At 45.7% G+C, this 22,829-nt stretch overlaps 1 protein-coding gene across 2 annotated transcripts in view; it reads left to right on the top strand.

Moving 5' to 3' along the window:
- LOC126540389 (uncharacterized) overlaps positions 1-22,829 on the top strand; it is a 31,361-nt gene that overhangs the window by 7,034 nt on the left and 1,498 nt on the right. The window contains exons 3-6 of one of the 2 annotated variants that reach the window (XM_055076005.2): positions 3,801-3,948; positions 7,002-7,214; positions 9,253-9,477; positions 14,756-14,803. In XM_055076005.2, the coding sequence (XP_054931980.2) occupies positions 3,801-3,948; positions 7,002-7,214; positions 9,253-9,477; positions 14,756-14,803 (634 nt within the window). Of the gene's footprint in view, positions 1-3,800; positions 3,949-7,001; positions 7,215-9,252; positions 9,623-14,755; positions 14,804-22,829 lie in introns of those variants that run through there. The other variant, XM_050187192.3, reaches the window with a different exon arrangement.

Raw genomic sequence — 22,829 nt, 5'->3', positions numbered from 1 at the left:
TTCGAAATTTCGTATAATTCGAAGTAGTCGCCGCGGTCCGTCCAACAATGTATTGAAAGCAATATGTAACACATCCCGCTTATTCACACTGAAATCCGCACCGCCACCGATAATTCGAACTCCGCATCATCGTGGATGGGGAGAGTGCTAGTACGCGGGAGCACGCTGGCGTCGCCGCGCTCCATGTTCTTTGTTTACGAGCATGCGAGGGTGAGCCGGCGAACGCGGCTCAATCTTGCGTGCGCGAGAGGGGAAGGTGGGGCAGAGCGCCCTCTCTTGTTGCGCGTGGGGCAGGGGTGTGAGGCGAGGGAGGGACGGGGGGACGGTCTTCGGCGGCTGCTGCTTACGGCGCGGCCTAGCGGGCGCCGCATCTTGGAAGCGATCTGCGACGTGGCCAAAGTGCGCGCCCGCGTGGGCCTCATCTTCAAAGCGATCTGCGATGTTTGCAGAGTGCGCGTATTGCCGGTAGCTTCATATGTGATGTGCTTTCTACGTTTCATTCGCATTGAAGCGAGAGCTGTACGAACGTCAATTCGCTCGCTGCTACTGCTGCGTGTCCTCACTCCAGCGTTTTTCAGCGAGTTTCCGCGGTCATCGAGCGAGATGCGTTCATGCTTACCTGTGCGCGCGTGACACAGTGCTCGTTAAATTATTTAGTAAGCTAATGCTTACAAGTTTATATGGCTGATAAAACTATTATCCTTACTTCATATCGCTATCTGCTAATTTTCTATTGCAATCGATGCTTCGCTTTTCGCGCGAGACTGCGACATTTTTTTTTTCTCCGCCCCAGTCAGCGCGACAAACGCGTGGTTGGAGCAAGAGCCATCTCGATGTCGGGCGCGTCAGACCACACTGGCCGCGTCCGGTTACGTTGGCTGCGCCAGTGCTTCGAAGTATAGAAGTGTAGCGTGTGCGCGCGTGTTTATGCCACGTCAGACTATATATGCGCCTTAAAGGGACACTAAAGGTTAATATTAAGTCAACGTGGGCTGTTGAAATACCATCCCAGAAACCTCGAAACGCTTGTTTCATGCGAAGAGACTTATTTTAAGAGAAAATGCATTCTGAAGAATCCGTGTACATCTAGTGCAGTTCAAATCGCCCGCTGTCCGATCGAGGAGTGGTGACGTCATGGTCTCATGGTGACGTTGCACCATCAGTGAGTAAAACGGTGCCCGCAGATGGCGCTACGGCTTTTCTGTGCAAAACGCACACGTGCGGCCACAAACAGAGCCAAAACAGAGCCGACAGCAGCGCGAAAGCGAAACTACACTGTAGCGGAACTGGCGGAAGGGGAAGCGCGCGACAATAAGCTGGTTCTTTATTTTATGACGCCAGCTTTGACGCTCGTTGCAACGGACGACCCTGACAACGACACATTGGTTCGCGATGCTGGGCTCGAATTCAGCGATTTAAGCACTTATGAACGTGACCTGCTGCTGAGGGCTCGCGCTGCCGGCGTCGTTACGTACTACTATGACGGCAACTGTATGTCATGGTTGTACATATTAGCACATTTGTAGCTTTTCCTTCGTGAAAACCAAATGCCCCGTCTTCAACCTGCAATTGTTCTTGCGCTTCGGAGAATGCAGGCAAGACCAACAGAACAGTGCTACGGGAAAGCATTGCTTTGAAAGGCACTCCACACGACTTCAGTAAGTCGGTGTTGAACTCTTAATCCTCTGGATGAAAGTGCAGTGAGCACACTAAGCGATTTTTCGGCTCTTAGGCAATGCGCTGTTTCAGAGGTACGGCACTTAACCACTTCGAACGGAGAGGTTCACTCATTGGCACACAGTGATAAGTAACGTTGGATTTGCCGCTGCAACTGCCCTTGGCCAAGTTCTGCGGAATGTTCGCGCATCCCATGACATCACATGGACGTGGCATTCTCGCTGCTTGTTCCAAATGCAAGTTTCGCGAGCCAGCAGAACCAGCGCAGCACGACGCGATAACGAAACAACTGAAACTCCAGAATGCGCACAGCGCAGAGTCGAGCACGCAGAGTCGAGCGAAAACGAAACCTTTCGACCACCCATACTACTAAAGGGTAATGTCAAGGTGTTAGTTTTTCTTAGAATCGAACAGAAGTAGACAAGTAGCATTTTTTCCCGTCTTATAACCTAATGAAATGACCTTTTTAATACGAGTAGTTGAGTACCAGTGACATAAATTATGATGAGGAGTGCCTTCGTCATCGGGCTAGTACCGGAATGTTGCTGGGGGGTCTCAAATCGTGTCATGCATTTACCTCAATTTCTCGGTTACTAAAGCTCTGTTCGCGATTATATTGATGCCTTAGACATTCTAGAGCATTGCTTTATCACTTTAACTTGACTTCAAAGTAACCTTTAGTGTCTCTTTAACCGAGTGATTTTTTTCTCTGACTTTCATTAGTTCGAATTTTGTATGATTCGAATTTTCATAGCATCCCCGCGGAATTCGAATTAATGAGCTTTTACTGTATTTGCAAAGGTGATCATCAGGCCATTCTGTACACAATGCACATGGTCATTTAGAATGTGTCTTAAGATGGGTCAGAAGTACCTTAGGGGCTGTTTAAATGCAGGCACATCTCTTTTCACACCTTTTCACATAGCTATCGAGTGCATTGAAAGGGACAGCAGAAGCCTTGTGGCATTAACAGATTCCCACTGTGATAACTGCTGCAGCAGCTCAGCAGCCATGGCTGAGCACAAGGTTGCTGGTTGCAGTGTCTGTATTCCAGTGGGGAATGGAACGCAAGAACACCTTGTCTAAAGTTGATCGGAAACACATTAAAGGCCAACTGCAATGAAATTTCACTTTGCCCAAATTGGTAGTAAGTGAGCAGTAGACATTTACTGCTAAAGCACTCTTGGCAAAGTTGCAGGGCTGTAATTGTCTAATTTTTTCATCAGCATCCTTTAAATAGTGCCTGAGAAGAGGGGGCATATAGCTGGCGGTCTGTGGACAACGAAGGAAGTGTAGCCCATTTTTATCTTATTGCGGTAGTTCGTGCTGTATTTCAAGCGCCTGTTCTATCACAAGCACGAGGGTAATTGCTTATGATCAGAAATTTTCTATAATAAATTGTTATGCTTAAACAAGGCTGTCCTTTATAAGTGGCACTGCTCTCATGCTTCTGCCTCCAAATTTTGAGACATCAAAGTTGACATTTTGTTTCATACCGCCTACCTTGGGTCAGCTTTTCGACACTCTTGTGGCGGTGGGTCAAAGGGGGGGCAAGCAGAAATCCCCCACCCCCCGTGACCCCCCTGGCGCTGCGCCTGACTTTGACTCTGAGAGCAACGGCAACGCAAGCCAGCCCGGAACATCGGCGGCCGCAGCCCGGCATGCCAGACTGTAGTGCTCGCACTTAAATATTTGTGGTGTAGTACCTGTTCCACGAAAATTTTAGATTTTTTCGGATGCAGTACCTATTAGACTGCAATGCATTTTGTATATCTCATAATTTCTGTTAGATTTCATTCTTAGTAGATATAAGCGTGTCTTTACAAACTTTGTTCAATTTAATCCTGCAATCTTGATTCTGGCAATTTATATCTTTTTTATGACATTCATCTGGTTAATAAAACTTTTATTAGTGCAAAGTGCACTAATTCTGCATTTTGTTTATGTATTACATAAGCTAATGAATGCAGTAGTTGCTTCAGAAAAAAAAAGAAAACTGGGGCATGACCTACAAAAGCACCTATTTTCCCCATGGTAGGGAAAAAGCTAAAGCGCGAGAGCAGCTTGGCCTCAGAATCCTGTGCTGGGAAATTCGTTGATTGCTCTTGAATGTCTCCCTGCAGGTATCATCCGCGGGTGCTGCTCAAGTCTCACGTGTGCGACATATGTGGCTCAGCATTCCGCTACCAAAGCGGCCTGGCCGTGCACAAACTCGACAAGCACACCGGACGCACCGAGGGGCGTCTCTTCGAGTGTGAATACTGCGGCAAGGTATGATGCAGTGGCACTTCGAGCTCACTGACACCTGGTGCGCTTGCACGCCTGAATGAGCCAATGCTCACTAGTGCTCACTCCCCATTATTTTCGCAGGCTACATACTCGCACTTACATTATCTCACACTTGTCGGCACTCACTCACATTCCTGCTCATCCCCGTTCGCACTCAACAACACACTGATAAGTAGGGGCATGAAAATACTGAATGATTTCGAATTGAATATTGAACTCAATCAACAAAAAAAGCCAAATGTCGAATATCAAGAAATTTATGACAAAGCTTAATGGTAGTAAGCCTTAGGCAAGAAAACATGGTCCTACACATCTTTGGGAGTCTCCTAGCATTGCATAACAAGAATGTAGCAAGCTGTCAGTAAGGTATGTAGAAATCAAGATACAGTCCAACCTCAATATAACGCACCTCAATTTAATGAAATTCACGATGTAACAAACCATTTTCATTTCTCGATCTTAGTTCCATTCAAAACAATGCATAATTTTTTTGCGATTTATTGAAGTAATTTTGTGACACGTTTTCGATTTAACAAAGTTTTCAGCCATTTCAAGCATGTATTCAGAGCCTGTATGGCTACTAAATGTATCAAAGAAGTCTAAAAATGTCAGCCGACACAAAAGTCATTTCAAGTGCCCTTCCGCATGAAAAGTTTGAGCTGCAAAAACGTCGTCAAAGCGTGTGCGCCGGAACACAGGGAGTGGCAGGCAGTGGGTTGGGGGCAGAAACGCACATTTATTTGCCCTCTCCTCTAACATGTGCGAGACGCACATGTGTGTGTGTCCATGCGCGGGCCACATACCGTATCTTGGAGGTAATCTCTTTGCGGTAAGTGCAGAGGCCGAGCCGGTACAGTCGGTGCCTTGATGTGCATGGGGTTCTCAGGCGTCTAGTGTTGGTGGTCGTATAACCTCAAGCTTCCAAGACACAGTGCTAAGCATTCTTTCACATTGTGACAGCAAGTTCGTGTTCATCAAGGGCGATCTGTTAACGTTTGCCTGAACCTGCGTGGCACTGATAAAACTACAAACCTTACTTCATGTAGTTGTCTCTTTGCTATCGCAATCACTGCTCTGCTGTTCCAGCAATACTGTTGACTTTTCTTGTGTTTTTATTATTATTATTATTTCTTTTGTTCAGGTTGAATATGCGTATCTTTTTACACTTTTGTATTTAATTTGTGGGCTTCGACTATGGGCACTAAGCCTGGTCAGCCACATTGTCCAAGATTTACGGCACTGCACGACCCAACACACGCAAATCTCGGATGCCGTGAGCCATGTTGACGCATCGCTCTCGGTGCGATCTACATCGCACGCGCTGGCTCTCATAATTGCGCTATTATAGCCAGACCTTCTTGTGAATTGTTTATAAATGCCTACTAACAAGATACTATCCACCAGAAATGCTCTGGAAATTTGTGAAGTTGCTTTTACTGCTGAAACTTTAAAACCTCGAATTAACAAAATTTGCAGTTTAACAAAGTTTTTCGCTGCAGGTACAACTTGTTATATCAAGGTTTGACTGCATACGTACAGTATGGTCTACTCTTCTCAAAGGAAACTCCAAATTAGTATGCCAGCACTGATTGCAGCTCAGTTCTAATACATAAAAATATGGAAAATATTTTTTATCAATACGTAGAATGTTGAATATAATAAAGTGCCATTTTCCCTCTGAAGCTAAAGAATTGGTTATGTTATGTTGTACTGAATACCAATGAGGCTCCCAGTTTAATAGTGGGCCTGTGTTTTATGGCAGTCTTTTATTGCATAGAATATTTTTGCTTTCCAGTTTTTCTCCGAAATACAGAAATGTTTTCCCATCTTTACGACGGATGGGTTGTTGTAAGACCAATCCACGCTACCAACGTTAGCACGCACAGACCGTGCATCGTCGTGCTCAATGACCGCTCAGCGCACAGCCATCGTTGGTGCTGTGAGGGTCGACAGTAAAGAGCTGGCGCCTTTTCATTGTCAGGATCAGCGTCACTTGCCACCTGTCAAAGCTTCAGAAATTGAAGAGGCCGCGGCTGATTGCTGCAAATCTGTGTGTGCAATCCCCACGTCAGGCCGATGTTAAGGAGCACATGCAGGAGGGCAGAAGCGCTCGGAGAGACAAAGTCCACGACCCCACCAGCAGGCGCCCGTCCGTGGCACACTTTTTCTGGGGAGGGGGAGGGGGCGGCTGGTGACAACTGACTATGTAAGCGTGACAAAGTTAAAAAAAACTTTTAACCGTACTGTGTCGTGTTTTACAACAAGAAAGTTGTAATGTAGTTGCCTGACTAACAGCTACCAATATGGATAGAGGTCCTCTGAACAGTTGGGGCCTACAGCAGAACTAGAACAGCAACAAAAACAAAAGCTCCTTTTTGTGTATGTTAATGCAGCAGAATGCAAAAAGAAGAATGTGCAACCAAGCTGTCGGACATTATAAAAAGAAGGTTTTGTCTACTTATATTTATCCAGGGGGAAAAAAAAACATAAGTCGGGACATTTGGCCGTTCTGATTGGGTTGAGTCTGGACACTGGACATTTTGTCAAAAGTTAGGACTTTCTTGCCAAATTCGGGGCTCTTGGCAACCTTAATCTCTACATCGAATATACCAAGTTCAAGTATTCGCACACCCTTATAGTACTGACTTTATGAACTTAGAAATATGATGCCTGTGAAAAATGTACAGTGTAAAAAACATACTTTTGCTTCATGAGCGACAACATTTTGTTGTAACTGAACGATAACCTTATTGTCCAGTAACAAGCAGAATTGAAGCAAACTTTGAAAGAATTCTTCTGGCAATTGGTGGCGGTCATTAAAGAAAAAAGTGAGCTCATTATGCTGACGTGTTGAACCAAGCACTAGTGATGTGTACTGGAACCTTTATAATGCACGATGAAACGCATGGCTGTGCCAAGAGTCTTCCAGCTTGCAAAGGATGCATCCCATGCACCTGTTGTGAATCGTTTAGACCTCTAGGCCACTTCGCATTTTAGCTTCATCGCACTTCACCTTGCACTGCGCGTACTTGCAGGTGTTTGGACGCAGCAATGTGCTGGCCATGCATCTTCGCCTGCACACTGGCGAGCGGCCCTACTTGTGCCAGCACTGTGGCCTGACCTTCCGTAACCCCACCAACCTGAAGTATCATACTGTCAACATGCACACCAAAAACTACGCCGTTTCCTGCCCAATCTGCTCCCGCGGGTTTGTTGTGCGACGAAAACTTGCCAAGCATCTCATGCAGGTCTGTACCCCTTTGCGGATGCGTGTTACCTTCTCCTCTCAGTTGAATTTCCTCTTGGCAAATGTTTTTGTGTGTTGAGGCACTTCCTTGAAGTTTGATAGCTAAGGAGTACAGTAAGCATACATGAATATCTTGGGAAATATCTACAAAGATTCCACAGCTACCTTGGTTTTCCACAAGCAAAATAGAAAATTACCTGTCAAGAAAGAAGGCAGCAAGAAGACACAATCTCTCCAATGTTATTCGCTGCTTGTTTGGAACACGTATTCAAGCTCTTAGAGTGGGAGAGATTAGAAGTGAGGTCCAACAGTGAATACCTCGGCAACCTTTGGTTTGCAGATGACATATCACTCGCAAGGCACCTGGGGGTGTGGGGGCATCCTAACCTGGTGGCTGCTGCGTGTGGCAGAGCCATGCGTCTTGAAATCGATCTGCGGTGGAGACAGAGTGCACGAAGGGCTGATAGCTTCACATGCGCTGTGTTCTCGCCACTTAGTTCACGTTGAAGCGAAAGGCAGCATGAAGGTCAATTAGCACGCTGCTGCTGCCGTGCTTCCTCACTACTGCGTTTGGACAGCAAGTGTGCACAGTCATTAAATGAGATGTGCTCATGTTTGCATGTGCGTATGTGACAACATGCTTGTTAATTTAGTTAGTTGGTGAATGTTTACAAGTTTATATGGCTGATAAAAGTACTATCTGCACTTCATATAGCTGTCTACTAATTTGCTATTGCAATCGATGCTTCACCTTTAGGGCGAAACTGCGACTTTACTTAGTGGTTTAGGGTAATAGGCATACACTGCGAATGAGATGTTTTCTGACTGTTCTCTGCACTCCACAAGTGCCAAAATTCTGATGAGTAGATCAATGAGGACCATTAAATCTGGTTATAGTAACTGCAATGTTTCATTAATATAGCATCTATCTATCATATTAGAAGAAACCACACCAATGCCACTGGAGTTGAAAATTCACCAGGAGTGTCCATATAATTGCTATTGCAAGAAAAATAAAGAGTGTATAGTGTACTGCAACTGTTAAAAAAAATTTTTGTCGCTTTAATGTCATTTTAAAAAACTATTTACTAGCTTTTTCATGAAATTTTAAGTCACTATGAACAACTAACTCTGTGCCAAATAAGACGGACTCTCAAAGGTTAAATATAAAGAAGAGATCCCTTCTGTTCCTTCCATGTATGCATGCATGTATTCTTGTGGTGCTCTGATGGGAAATTGATAGTTGTTTGTCACATCTATCATTTCATTATATCCCATTTTATTATAATGAGGTTCAGTTATACTTGAAAGTAGAGACAGTGGAGTCTGTGATTATATGGACAGTAAATGTAACCTAACTGTGTGCAATTATAGTGCCAGGCACACATATATTTACTCTGTTCTGGAAACATTCGCCAAAATATGGCGTGTGCATTAGAATTAAGTACGGAACCAGAACTGCAGCAAGTGGTGTCCATATTTTGCTTCCCCCGTGTCGAATACCACCTTCCAATCTCAAAAGCCATGCTTTGCCATACTGCTAGCACTGGTAGGTTGCCATTACTGGATATCACCTATGGCTGGTGTCCGAATTGTGCTTGCTGTTACCTCAGAATATTTAAAAATGATCTCGAAAGCTGTGCCTTTTCGTACTATGTACACCAGAACTTTGTTGAGCTCAGATGTAATGAATTTCTTTTCTTTCCAAGCAATATAAAGAAATCTCTATTTCTCGTACTATTATAAAAATCTGGTGAAGGAACAGTCAAGAGTATTGCATATTAAATTCTTTAAGTATGACAATCGGGGTGGGCATTACAGTCTAGGGTGAGTTGGAGTCGAGTAAATACAGTAAGTTGTGAGAGGCAAGTCACGCATGCTCTCTACACACTGTTGCGAAGTGCCTAAGCTCGCCTTTGAGGAGCGGTTAATCTTCTGTCCTTTATAGAGCCAATTATGGAGCTTGAACATAACATACCGCATTAGTTTTGTGACTGAGGTAACCTGATGCAACAGTCACTTGCTGTACCATCTTGCAGGTGCACAAGGTAACTGGCATGGTGAACACGTCATCACGAAAGGGCCGTGCCAAACCAGTCTACATTGAACACACCACAGTGCCTGTGGTGTCGGCGGAGACCGGCGACGACATGGTGCTTAATGTGATGCAGATTGTGGACACTGCCGATCAGGAGGTGACTGCCACAGAACTCAGCCATGCAGTCACGGAACTCAATAGTGATGTCACTACGACTGAAGACACGGTGAGCGCAGTCACGGAAGAGTCTGTAGTGGACAATGTGGTGGAGGAAGCTGTGGAAATGGTGGACATTTCGGGCGTCGAGTTTGTCAGTGGTGCGACTGTGGAATGCTACACCGTCAGTTGACAGGCTGAAAGACCAACTCAGTTTGGTCATCTTACAGAAGGCACTTTGATGAGCTCGTGTAGTTGATCTGTTTTCCACCCGTCATCTTTTGTTAAAAGTAGGGTTATGCGAATGCTCGAATATTCAATTGGGGAATTGAATAGTGAACGTTCGAATAATTCACTTCGTGAATCGAATATATAATATGTCATTTCTCGAATATTTGCTTTTCCGAATATCGGTACCTTCGGTGAATGATATATGGCTGCGGTCAGCGCCTTGACACGTGCAGCGTTCCCACGTTGTGTGAACTTTATCGGTACAAGGTTCGACCAGGTTGACCGGACCAATCGAAACAATTAATGGTACGCGAACAGAGGGAACAAGAGATGCAGTGCGTGTAGAAAGGATGCAAGCATGTGCAATAATTGGGCCAACTAGCCATAGGGAGGCACGCTGATCGCATCGAATACGCGAGTTCAGTGTTCACGCACGCAGATTTGCGCAGGTTGGAGCTTTCTGCCCACATGCAAGCACGCAGGCCAACTGGACACGCATGCTCGCGGTAGTTGCTGGGTGGTCAACTGCGGGCCTGAACGCCAGCTCAACAGCCGTCAATCGAACCAGTGCGCATGATCTCGTGACCAATTACTGATAAACCATTAGCGACAATCTTTCTGCGACAGTTTGTGACCCATTATCGCACCGGTTGGTGGTAAATATTATACCGCTCTCGCAAGTACACTTCTGATCATGATCAGGGCCGATCCAGATCGATTTCTTTATCACGATCAACAATGGTCGCTGCTATAGGCCCAACAATTCGGATCGAGTTGCCGTCTGCTGATCGTCAACAATGCTGAGAATTGCATAACGTATTGGCTACAAATCAGATTTGCAAAATATGGTTAAATTTGGACAATACAGTGCAGTCCACTTATAACGATATCGAGAAAGGCGAAAAATATGATCGTTATAACCGATGATTGCTATACAGTTGAGCCCGCTTATAACGAACCCGAGTGTCACGCGGAATTCGTTCGTTCTATCCAGAAGTTCGTGGTATGTGGGCCACGCACAAAAATTGACATCAATCAAAACAAAAATTTATTGAGAAAAAGATCGGTGATCGTTGTCTGCCTCGTCAGAGCACACCCAATGACGGCGGTTTCAAGCTTGTTCAAAGCTGCGATGTGTTCGTCACCCAAGGCCTTAAAATACACAAGATTTCTAAGTGCCTCAATATGGCTCACTGCTGTGGTCGCGCTTACAGGTGCTGGCTCCGACGGATCGTTGTCATCGTCCGATGCTTCGGCGTCGCTTGATGTCCGCACTTCCCGGACAGCGGTCTCGTCGCAAAACGACTCTGCAACTTCAGCAGCGTCGTCCACATCAACAAAATCTTGCCAATCAAGATCGCAGCCGGCCAGGTTAGCGTCAACAACGCGTCGCCACAAGTCGTCGTGAGGCTGACTTTGTTCAGTGTCTTCAATGCCTGCTTCAGGTGCGTCAGCGAAGCCGGCCTTGCGAAAACAATTCCGGATGCAATCGGGTGTCACTTCCATCCACGCCGCTTTGATCATTTCTATCGCCGAGTACAGCGAGACCTGCAGAGGCACATTGGCAGCGGGGCGATCAACTGCAATCAGCATCCGCTGCACAACACGGCGCCTGTAGGCCGCTTTAAATGACCGTATTACACCCATGTCCAGTGGTTGCGCTTTTGAAGTTACATTTGGCGGCAGAAAAAGCAACTCAACTGCCGTTAAGACAGCTTGGACATGGTGGGCGGTACAGTTGTCGAGAATCAGAAGAACTTTGCGCGCCCTTTCTTTGCCATGCTGCTGTCAAAGTCAATAAGCCATTCCGCGAACAACTCGCGTGTCATCCACGACTTCGAGTTATGCCTGTAACGCACTGGTACATATGTGCGGAAGCAACGTGGCCTCTTTGATTTACCGATGACAAATGGCAAGCATCGATCGCTTCCATCCATGTTGGTGCACAAAAGCACAGTTATGCGAACCTTGCTGTGCTTGCCGCCAGCACATTTGTCACCCTTCATAGCGTGCATTTTGCCAGGCAGCATTTGATAGAATAGCGCCGTTTCATCGGCGTTATACACATCCCTTTCAGCATAACTTGATACATGGGCCAAGTTTTTAGACATCCACGTGTTGATGTCTTCGTCGCTTACCGATGCCGATTCGCCATTGATGGTCTTGAAAATAATTCCGTGGCGGAGCTTGAAGCGATGGAGCCAGCCATTGCCAGGAGAAAAATCTGGGAAGTCCAGGAGGAACGCTAAGTCCTTTGCTTTGGACAACATCAGCGGCCCGCTGATGGGAACATTGCGTGCTCGAGTATCAAGGAACCACTTTAGAAGCGCGTCTTCAACGTCTGCATATGTGGCTTTCCGTAGGCGCTTCCTCGTCGCGGAGTCCGTGGCGGCACTCTTGTAGATTTTGTCCTTCTCTTTTAGTATCGTAGATATTGTCGATTTCGACAAACCATACTTTTTCACCAGTTCGTGGTTTTTCGCGCCTTGGGAAAGGTCTTTCAAGATCAACAGTTTCGTGGCCAAGTCCAAAGCTTTTCGCTTCACTGTCGAAGTAGACGCCGGCGAATCTGCCATCTCGGATAGGCACGGGAGCACACCAGTAGGAAACAACGCCGACAACGCTAGCACAACCACAAGTAAGAAAAAGACAGTCCCGCAGTCGTGTGAGGCGCGGCGTTAAGGGGGGGGGGGGGGAAGGGAGAAGAGGGGGTACGAAAGCACGTGCTACGTTGTCAATTGGTAGAAAACTTCGCCGCTGCCCTGACGTCGACGATGGTGAGTGGGGTCCCGTGGCGAATGAGCTGGCACTTTCGACTTGTGTGTTCACGTTGCTGATGCGTGCTGGGCTGGCATTTTTTTTTTTCTCTGTCTCTCGTTATCGCGGCGATCCCCTCGCCGCATCGCCGCTCCTCCGTGCCTCCGGCGAGACATCGCGGGAAAGCCAATTCTCGGAGCGTGCACAGCACAGGGTCGGCGGATCTCGCCACGTGGAAAGTGGTCCGCGACACCAAGGCGTTCGCTGTAGCCGATCGGCTAGGCTCGCGGGCGTTCGTTGTAGCTGAGACCGAGCGCCATAGCCTAAACGTATATTTTGACGGTCACGCCGGACTTGTTCGTGATAAGCGAGCGTTCGTCTTAAGTGGGGCCGTTATAAGTGGGCTCGACTGTTATCTGGACTGCAGTTATATAAAAAAATAATAAAAAACACGGAACATACCTTTGCAGCTTCGAATTCGCTACTTGCTCTAAAGAATAGATGATGTAGAAAGTAGGCCATGAAAAACAAACTTTATTTCTAGCACCAATGACCATGTCAAGGGTTAGGCGCACCTAAATAGTCCGAAATCTGCACTTGCTTTTGCGGCAGCTTCAGCTTCACAACCGCGGTGGGCATGGATTGCAGCTGCTGCGCGAACACTAGCGGCAATCCTTTAGCATGCATAAAATCAATTAAGGAGTCGATCGACGTCAGTGCACTTTGCGTGGACATTGAGGTCAGGGTCAAGGAGCCACTGTCAATCTCGTTGTCACTGTCGCTGCTGCCGTCGCCACCGTCGCACAACTTTGCCGTCTGTCGAGACAGCACATCTTCGACGATCACCTCGTCGGCGACCTCATCGCGGAACGAGGCAGCACTGTCTGCAGTCAAAAACTCCTCCTTCGACGCACCACCTATGTCACAAGTAGGAACGAGCTCCCAGAGCTCGGTTATGTCAGCGGCTTCCACCATGTTGGTCTCAGTGGGTTGGGGAAGTTCGCCCTTACGCACAAAGCCCGCATTTTTGAAGCAATTGGTGATGAACCACTGGTAAAGCGCTTCTTCAACATCGGCGTACAAAGGGTCTCTAACCCTTTTCCGCTGATCGGCACAGCCGCTGATAGCTCCTGCCTTCACAATCGTGGTGCTCTCGGCTTTCAAGATGATTGATATCGTTAACTGGGCGAGCTCATACTTCTTCACAAGGGTGCTCACCTTGAAGCCGCATCGAGAGTCCTGCAAAATATCCATCTTCGTGTCAAGCGACACAGCTTTGCGCTTTGTCGGCGCCATCTTAGAACTGGGTTGAACCGTTGGTTGCACGCTGCTTCAGTGACGTCAGCCTGCTATTGCAAGAGAGAGAGACGCGGGACGGGCGCCACCGCGCCGCTTTGCTTGTCGCTTTTTTTTTCTTTCTCTCTCTTTCGGAGTGACTGTTTCGGAGCGACGAAGCAGCTAGCGCCATCTTGTGGCGCACTGCGCCTACTCAGCTATTCTCTGGTGCGCAGGCGGGGCGGGATGCGCTGCGCGGTAATGGCAGCAGATACGAACTTACGGAGGTAAGCATCGCCTCGTCTCGACATCGTTCATTTCAGGGAACTAAGCAACGCAAATGTTACGATTATTTGGCACGAAAAACGCCGTCCGGACGGCAAAATTTTGATTGTTATATCTGATATGCAAGGAATAACCTATCGTTATAAATGGTTTTTTTCCCCATAGACCTAATGCATAATATGACACTTTCATGTCGACCCATCGTTATAACCGATATATTGTTATATGTGGTATCGTTATATGTGGACTGCACTGTATTTCAATTTTACAGCTTACTATTGCTGATAAAAGATTTTTAAACATTTTTTATTGAGCTACCTTCACATCTTGTTTTTAGCGTTTTCAGAATACTGCACTAGAGGTCGCAGATGTCAGTCTCCGATCGTGATCAGTGGGCCTGATTGCCCAGGTCCTGATCTTGTAGGATCACAATCGCAAATGACTGTGTAGCAACACCCGATCAGGATCAAGCTCCATCCGAATCGGCCCCAATCGCGATCAGAATTGTGCGTATGACAATCCCACACCATTGGCCGCACTGTCTAGCCCATTAGGCCTACAAAGCTGCATCATCGGTTGTCGGCGACCGAAGTTACAGTTATAGAATTTACGCAGATATATTCACAGCAGTCGCACGAGCCTCAGAAAGCCAAAAAACCGCATCGCCAACGAAAGCGAGTGCATGGAATGAGCTGTTGCATGTCACTTAATGATTAAACTTACATGTGTTCTTCGAAATAAACAGATTCTTCAATGGATTGACTCCTATTTATCTAACAGAAAGCAGTATGTTCACATAGGTGCATCAGGCTCACCACGTGCACCCATCCTCTCGGGCGTTCCTTAAGGTACAGTCCTTGGGCCCCTTCTCTATTTAATTTATTTAAACGATCTAGCACTTGATTCACCAGTGCGTTGCCATTTATTTGTAAACGACTGTGTTGTCTACTTGAATATTCAGTCAGCTGAAGATCAACTAATATTGAATGATTACCTGAAAGCCATCGACAGTTGATGCCAGGAAATGCTGATGAGCCTTGATATTTGAAAGTGCACATACATGTCATCAACAAGAAAGAGAAATCCGTTAGAACACACATGCACCATAAACAATGTCGCAATTACGAGGGTTGACATATACAAATATCTTGGTGTGATCATACACGAAACACTGAACTGGAATGCTCACATTAAATATATAGCATCAGCAGCATTATACAAATTATGGTTACTGAGACACCATTTGAAACGCACTACAAGTAAAACAAAGCTTGTCGCTTACACATTGTTAGTAAAACCGTTACTTGAATATGCTGATGTTGTTTGGGACCCGCATTCTAAGACGAATATTGTCCTTGTCGAAAGTGTACAGAGAAAAGTGCTTCGTTTCATTTATAATGCCTTCAACCGAAATACATCTGTTAGTGAACTCCGAATTCGATCAGGCATCCCAACACTCAACTCGCGCCATAAATTGCATCGGTTAAAAATGATGTATAACATTGTGAATAATCAGACAAAACTGGAATTTGATAGGCACATAATCAAGACACATGAGACATAATCATGAAAAGAGTATTCGAATACCACAATCACGAACTTCGGCGTACCGCTTTTCGTTTTTTCCACGAACTATCGCAGAGTGGAATTCACTGCCGCAAGAAAGTAACAAATTTAGCTAGCATTGAATAATTTTTAGCTGCCCTTCCTGACCATGTGTAATCTATCAGATTCGCTTTATCGATTTTCTTTGTGTCATATAAGCGGCGCACACTATGTGGTCTTTCTACTGTCATAACCATTTTTTTTTTCCAGTACACTCATTCTCCACTAATTTATGTCCCTGTTTTTTTGGTGTAATGTACAGTTACCCTAGCATCTTTGCTTTTCGTTACGCGCACATGTTTTCGGATTGTTATTTGAAAGTAATCTTGACTTTCTGCTTGAAAACCTTCTTGCTAATTTCTTTATGCTTTTTGCTCTTTGTGTACTTTTTTTTTCTTTTCTTGCTCTTTTGTTCTGAAATGTACGTACCTGTGCCTGATTTAACACTATTACTTCATTGTTAACCACTCCTGCCCCGGCTGCTAAAAGGCAGCTGGCAGTACTGTACAAATAAATAAATAATGACCGCCATATTTGCAAAATACCATACGGTGGCCCCTTGTTCTGAACACCGTTCATAAGTGCACAACGGTCTCTCTCTCTCTCTTTTCCATAGCTTTGAGCAACCCGTCACAAAACTAGCTTTGGATTTGCATGGCGGGCTCAAAAATGCCTTGTAACAGCGCGCTGACGCATTTGCATGGACGGCAGGTGTATGCAGATGGGGAAAGGGGGGGGGGGGGGATGGAAGAGGGGGAAACGTGCAAACCTGCCGTGGGCCTCCCGATTTGAGAACTTTTCACCGTCGGCGACAACGGAGTGACGCTATGCGCATTCCTCGCTTTTGTTTGTAGCACAGATTTGCCTTAATCAGCTGACAAAAATCGGCAAGAACCCTATTGGTATTTAGGACAACTTCACTATTTTTTCAGCCTCAGATGGAAAAAAGCACTTAGTTCTATTTGACAGATATTCTATCGATAAAAATATATTCCAGACCTTCGTATACGAAGTGAGCTGTTGCCAGTTCTGGCATAATAATTTGATGTTTCCTTTAGTTAAACGGAGTAGAACATGCTGTGCATCTCGATTCATAGGTACCTAAGTTACTAGTAATATGATTAGCCTCATGAACATGTGCAGCACTGTGTTTTTTGCTCATAATTTAGAAGCATAAAAGTTCGTGTTAAATTTTTTTATATTCAATTCGATAGTTTTCTTTTTCCTTGATTCTGTTCATGCTCTACTATTCGGTATTCGCACACCCCTAGTTAAAACCACTCTATCATCAGGATGCTGCATGCTCGTGTCCAGTTATAGAAGTCTTTTCGCAGCAGCATAGCGTAACTGGCTGAAAACGTTTACATTTGGGGAGCAACTGCTGCGAAACTCCGTGAGATAGTCGTGGAACTTGGTAGTACCACTACCATTGGGGCCAAGCTTGCAGTTTTCATGGCTATTGGAAACAGCTATGGCAAGCAATGAGACAAGTTGGTTTGTGACACAACTTTTCAATGTTATGCTGTCATTTGATGAGCTTCGTGACCATTTTGGTTGAATTTAGTCTGAAAGGCTTGTCTATAACCTGCATGCTTGGCTTTCTTTTTCTTCCTTGTATCTTTTGTTGGACCAATGCTGTTTGCATATGGCATGCTTATGTTTGTAGAAAAGTGTGACCAGTCCTTTTACAGACTGCATTTTTAATCCTTTTTTATTCAGCTGACCCTGGTTTGTCGCACCAAAAATTTCTGCATACAATATAAGATATTGCCTAGCTTTGGATGCACATCAAATAATTGATGTAATGCCACAAATTTTAGGCCATACCTACTGATTGCAGACTGTTTTTCTGCCTTCGTGAGAAGTACATCTTGACAGTGACACCCATGTGTCTGGTTTATGAAAAGAATACAGTTTGGTTTTGTTAATTGAACATCTTCAGTGGTTCCACTGTGCGCTCATATGTATTTCTGAATGGAGAAGTTCTGTAGTATTGTTAGGAAATGTTCTTTGTCTGCGACTATGAACAAAAGAATGTTAAGCAGGAGTTTTCACACTAGGATATCAGCCATGCCCAAATGCAAACAGTGATGTGTCTTCATGAACAATGCATACAGTTCAGGCTGTGCGTGCTGGACAGTAACTTGAAGCAGCTTTCTCATAGCGAATAATATATGAGGATTTCACTGGTGTACGTAATTATGCGTCGGTGATTATGCCTTCTCACCTCTGCTGTATCCTCCTCTGTTGCCTCTATCTCACCAAATTTACCAAAAAAGTGTCCAGCTTCACTACGTTTGGCTCTTGGCTGCCTATACATTAAGCAGCTAATTTTTGTTTGAGGATCTGAAAGAGGCTATTCAAGTGTGCAAAAATTTTTGTTATAGCAGTCTAAAAAAAATAATTTTCAGAGAAACAAATGTACTTTTATTGCATTTTACTGTGTCAACAGTTAGAAAGCTCATTTATGCATTTTTTTGCTCTGTCTTGCTGTAATGCTAAAATTTTTTTGTCATGTGCGTTTTATTCTTTAACATACAGACCAATGTGCGTTGTCATAAAGTGATAAAGTGCGCCATTCATGGGCAGCACAACTGCGCATCATTGACTGTTCACAAATTTTGTTGACAGCTTTTGAAGATGCACGAGGATTTTCTACTGCACTTCTTATGCGTATGAGCAAATTTGTCACTAAATGCGTACCCCCCACTGACAAGACATTCCTGATAAGCTGCAGCCAACCAAATACAAGTGATTACCTTCAACCTGGTCTCCTGAGAGAGGTGGCAGTATGTTACAGTGACAGCTGGCATGCCTTCAGTAAAAATTCTTGGCCACAAGGTTAAAATGCTACTTCGGGAAAGTGTTGAAATATTGATAATGCAGATGATGGAAAGTTTCTTCGTCTAGCGCTGATTCAATCAATATCACTTTGCCATCAGACTTAGCTGCTAAATGGCATTTGGAAAGCTGCCACGAGCTTGGTCAATTAGAATGACAATATTCATGATTTGGTGCATACATATTTTTTATGAAAAATAAAGCAAACCGTGTGTCATCTGAGGTTACAGCTGCCATTAACACTCTTTGGAGTGTGCTGCAGTGTCACAACGAAGTCTAAATAATCAAGTGTCCAAAAAGTCACAGCATTACCCGAAAGGCGAAGCACCAATTGCTATAGAAAATAAGTGCAGAGCTATACTAAGTATGGAGAGTAGTTTTATCAATCGTGTAAACTTGGAAACATTCGCTTACTAATTGAATTTACCCGCCGTGGTTGCTCAGTGGCTATGGTGTTGGGCTACTGAGCACGAGGTCGCGGGATCGAATCCCGACCACGGCGGCCGCTTTCTGATGGGGGGTGAAATGCAAAAACACCCGTGTACCTAGATTTAGGTGCACGTGAAAGAACCCCAGGTGGTCGAAATTTCCGGAGTCCTCCACTACGGCGTGCCTCATAATCGGAAAGTGGTTTTGGCATGTTAAACCCCGTAATTTACTAATTGAATTAACAAGCATGGTGTCAGCGCGCACAAGCAAACATGAACACCTCACACTCGATGAGCGTGGACACTCGCTGCAAAATGCTGGACGCTGGTGTGAGCAAGTGCGGCAGCAGCGGCGAGCGAAGTGACCTTCGTGCAGTCTATCGCTTCAATGGAAGTGGGGCGAGAACACAGCGCGCACAAAGCTATGAGCCGTCTGCAGGTCCCTTTCAAGATACGACGCGCGCGATCTGGCGCGGCCGTGCAAAGTACGCACTTGTTGGCGGAGTCGAAGCCGCCTTTCCTCCCTCCCGCGCTGCCTCCCCGCGTTCCTCCATATATGGCGTGCGGGGTTGAGCCGCGATCGTGAGTTCCCCTTGCGCCCAGTCGCGAAATGCGCAGTTTCTGCCGTAGCACGACGCCACCCCCTCTCCCTCCCTCCCGTTCCCCCCGCGGCCTTTCGCGCGACGGAAGACTGCGCGTTTGCTTTCCGCTTTCTCCTTTGCGCGCGCCAGATTGAGCCGCGATCGCCGGCTTTCCTCGCGTGCTTTCACTTGCGTATCCGCGGCGACGGTGTTATCGCCCTTAGGCTTTATGTGGAAAAGCACGCCGACAACAGCGGCAAAAATGCGCTTGGAGTGTCTATATAATTGCTATCGCAATAAAAGTAGTATACGACAGTGAACTTGCTGGTGGGCGATCATATTGTAAAAAGCACAAAATGGGACAAGCGAGAGAACACGGACTTAATGCTGATTACCAGCTGCTGTGTTTATTGCAGACTTTCGGTAATTCGATTCGGTTAATTAGATTTTGGCCGAAGGTCCCGGCCAGTCCCCATGCATTTCTATGAACCCAGACTTACATTATTTGAGTCCTGAAATTGGCCTTCGCCGGATTACTCGAACTTGACCAGTCGGCATGCACGCGCTTGGCCCCTTTGGGGACTCCATTAACACCTCTTTATTGGTTTTGCGGCCTGCATTAGGAATATTGTCAAGCTTTGACGGTACCCCACAATGTTGGATTAGGGTATTTACCTGATTCTCCTTCGTGCCTTTCTTTTTTTACCCAAGAAAAACAAGTCACGGTCGCGGCGTTGGTATGCTTTGCCACATAACACAACTGTATTGCGGCGAAGCAAACTTTAAAAGCCCTGCTGTACTGTGCAAAACATTAGACCCCTGCCCATTTTTCTTGCTAAGAAATCGGGTGCACGTTAGACTTTTACTTTGTTTAGGAGCTTTAATGTTAATTCCATGTTAGTTCTCTACTTCGAACACATAACAAGTGGGCGCGCGTTTGATTTGGGGGCGTATTAGAATCTGGCAGATACTGCCTAATAAATCAGCTCTGTGTTTTAACGTTTCTTCTGCACCATGTTTAATTCGACCCGCCAGATAATTCGATCAAATTTGTCAGTCCCACCAGCGTCAAATTAAGAAAAGTCGACTGTACTTATATACTATTGCCTTCAGTGAAATAAGTACAACAGTTGGTAGCGGGCACCGCATTTACATCCTCTCTTACTGTTTTTTACATCATGAATTCAAAAAGCCGTGTGGTACTGTACCTTGGCATAACTCATTTAGTTGCTCTTAAATAACTTGTCTGCTTTTAATACGTTTTCTTCTTTTTCTTAAGTCACTTTCAGGAATTGTCAGGTGGCAAAGGTGTTAGCGTACCCATTGTACCACAGCAACACTGACCATATTACACTTTTCTGTAGACAATTTTTTTATTAACTTTGCATACAAAATTTTAGCGATAACTATTGCAGTGTTTAGCAAGATTCTACTATCGTTTGCCCTCCATATCCTATGTGACATCATATACATCCAAAATCTAAATTTGCGTTAGTCTCCTTTTAAGCATGCACTTGAAGCAGTGGCTCTGAAAATCACGGAATCAGAGAGTGTCGGACCTTACGCTTAAATGCTTACCTGTGTGGCATAAACATTAAGAACTTGTCTTGCTCGTTTCAGTAGGGACACGTTCCCGTGGCTTGCATATAAGCCGTTACAAAACATTACAGCAATGACAGCAGCAGAGTTTTAATTGAAGCAAGAGATAAAAAGACGAGGTGTCGGCTCTGAGTGCAGTTCTTAACCTGGGACTGAGAATGACTGAGTGAGCTCATCTCTTAGGTGCCCATTCCTGCGGCGAGCAGCGGCATCAGCATTGTCCCTCGTAACTGAGTAAACGAGCACAGCGAAGGATGAAAGTGAATGCGGAGCTCAACAGCAGATGAAAGATGGTGATAGCGAAGAGGAAAGCGGAGGAGGAGGCTATGGCGAAAGCGTGAGAACAAAAGCGTAGTGCTGTGCAAGACAGGCTTTGTGGTGGCAATGGCTGCGAGATGACACCAGAGTAGCACACTTCATCTGTATGGAAACAAAGCACCGCATGACCGGAGGTCTGTCTGCGACGGCTGCTGTGAATCCCGCCCACACGTCACCCATGTGCTGCCTCTTGTGATCTCGCGATTAGCAAGGCAGTCGCACCATACTTTGCTCCATTTGCAACGTGCTACAAGAGACAGATTATCTGCGCCATCCAATATGTCGTAAAATGAAGAGAGAGAGAGAGATTTACAGAAGGGGGCAGAGAAGTCGGCCTGAGCTATAACTTGCTCTGGCCTGCTACTCTACACTGGGTTGTAAAGGGCTGATGAATGATGATGATGATATGAGGAAGAGGTGTGTATATACAAGTTCAAATTTCGCATTAAGGAGTATCATAATCCTCGATGCATTTTTCAGATGTGCAACGCTTGTTTAAGAATTTAGGAATGGCAGGAATGTTTGTACTTCAGTCTTCCTGTATGATATTACAGCATTCGTTTTGAAGATGCACGTATAGTAACAACCATTGAGAAATAAGTAGAGTGAGCAAAAGTGTACTCTCATATAAATTGTGAAGGTATCATCTAATGACCTTAGGAATATTTGAGCCAAGTTGCACAGGTTTTGTTTGAAGATGTTGTGGTATCCATCTCCCGGTGCTCCACCGGGAGTCACTCAGACCACCCTGCTGGTCCGAGGATCCGAGTCCTCAGGGGCATGATCAGCTCATCCGTCTGTGTCTGTGTGCTCAAAGCAGACACTCATTTGGTCTCATCTGGACAGAGCGCCAAAAAGAGAAGGCCCAGAGTACAAGGAAGGCGTTTTTTATACAACCACCTTGGTATTGTGGGGTATTGTGGGGTGCATGAGCTGGAGATCCTACAATTCAAGGGTAGCACAACAGTATCGGAGAACGCTGTAACATGCCACTATATGGGAGGATAGCTTCGAACCACCGTGCTACCAGGACAATGTTCCTTCAGCTTGGTATAGCCTTCGAAGGTAACCCAGTGCAGTACGACCACACACGTAAAATGAGCTGTGCCTCTTTGGTGTAGCCTCCTGAACAGGAGCAGTGAATAGGTGTGCACCCACCTTGGGTCAAGGACCTTTGGCAAGGCCAGCCAGCAAAAGGGCTGACCAGAAGAATTGGAATTCAGTACACACCATTTTGTCGTCCAAGAGGTTCTCTTCATGCCTCTGCTCCCCCACTCGGCTTGAGGAGCTGCCGGGAGAGAGGGGACACAAGCTGTCACCCAAACATACCAATTGGGTAAGCCCCTGGTCTGCTTTGAGGTGGACAGTAGCAAGGCTTATAACAGTCCCACTGCTGTACGGTGCCCTCAGAGGAAAAAGTGAGGGAAATTGGCAGCCCCCTTGCGCAGAGTTAGCAAGGGACCTTGCTGCGATGCGGCCCATCTGCCCGAAACATGCTTTGC

Source organism: Dermacentor andersoni, chromosome 2 (assembly GCF_023375885.2).
Source record: "Dermacentor andersoni chromosome 2, qqDerAnde1_hic_scaffold, whole genome shotgun sequence".
Lineage (NCBI taxonomy): Eukaryota > Metazoa > Arthropoda > Arachnida > Ixodida > Ixodidae > Dermacentor > Dermacentor andersoni.
The sequence above is the reverse complement of the archived record's forward strand: the minus strand, read 5'-3'. Positions and strand labels throughout refer to the sequence as shown.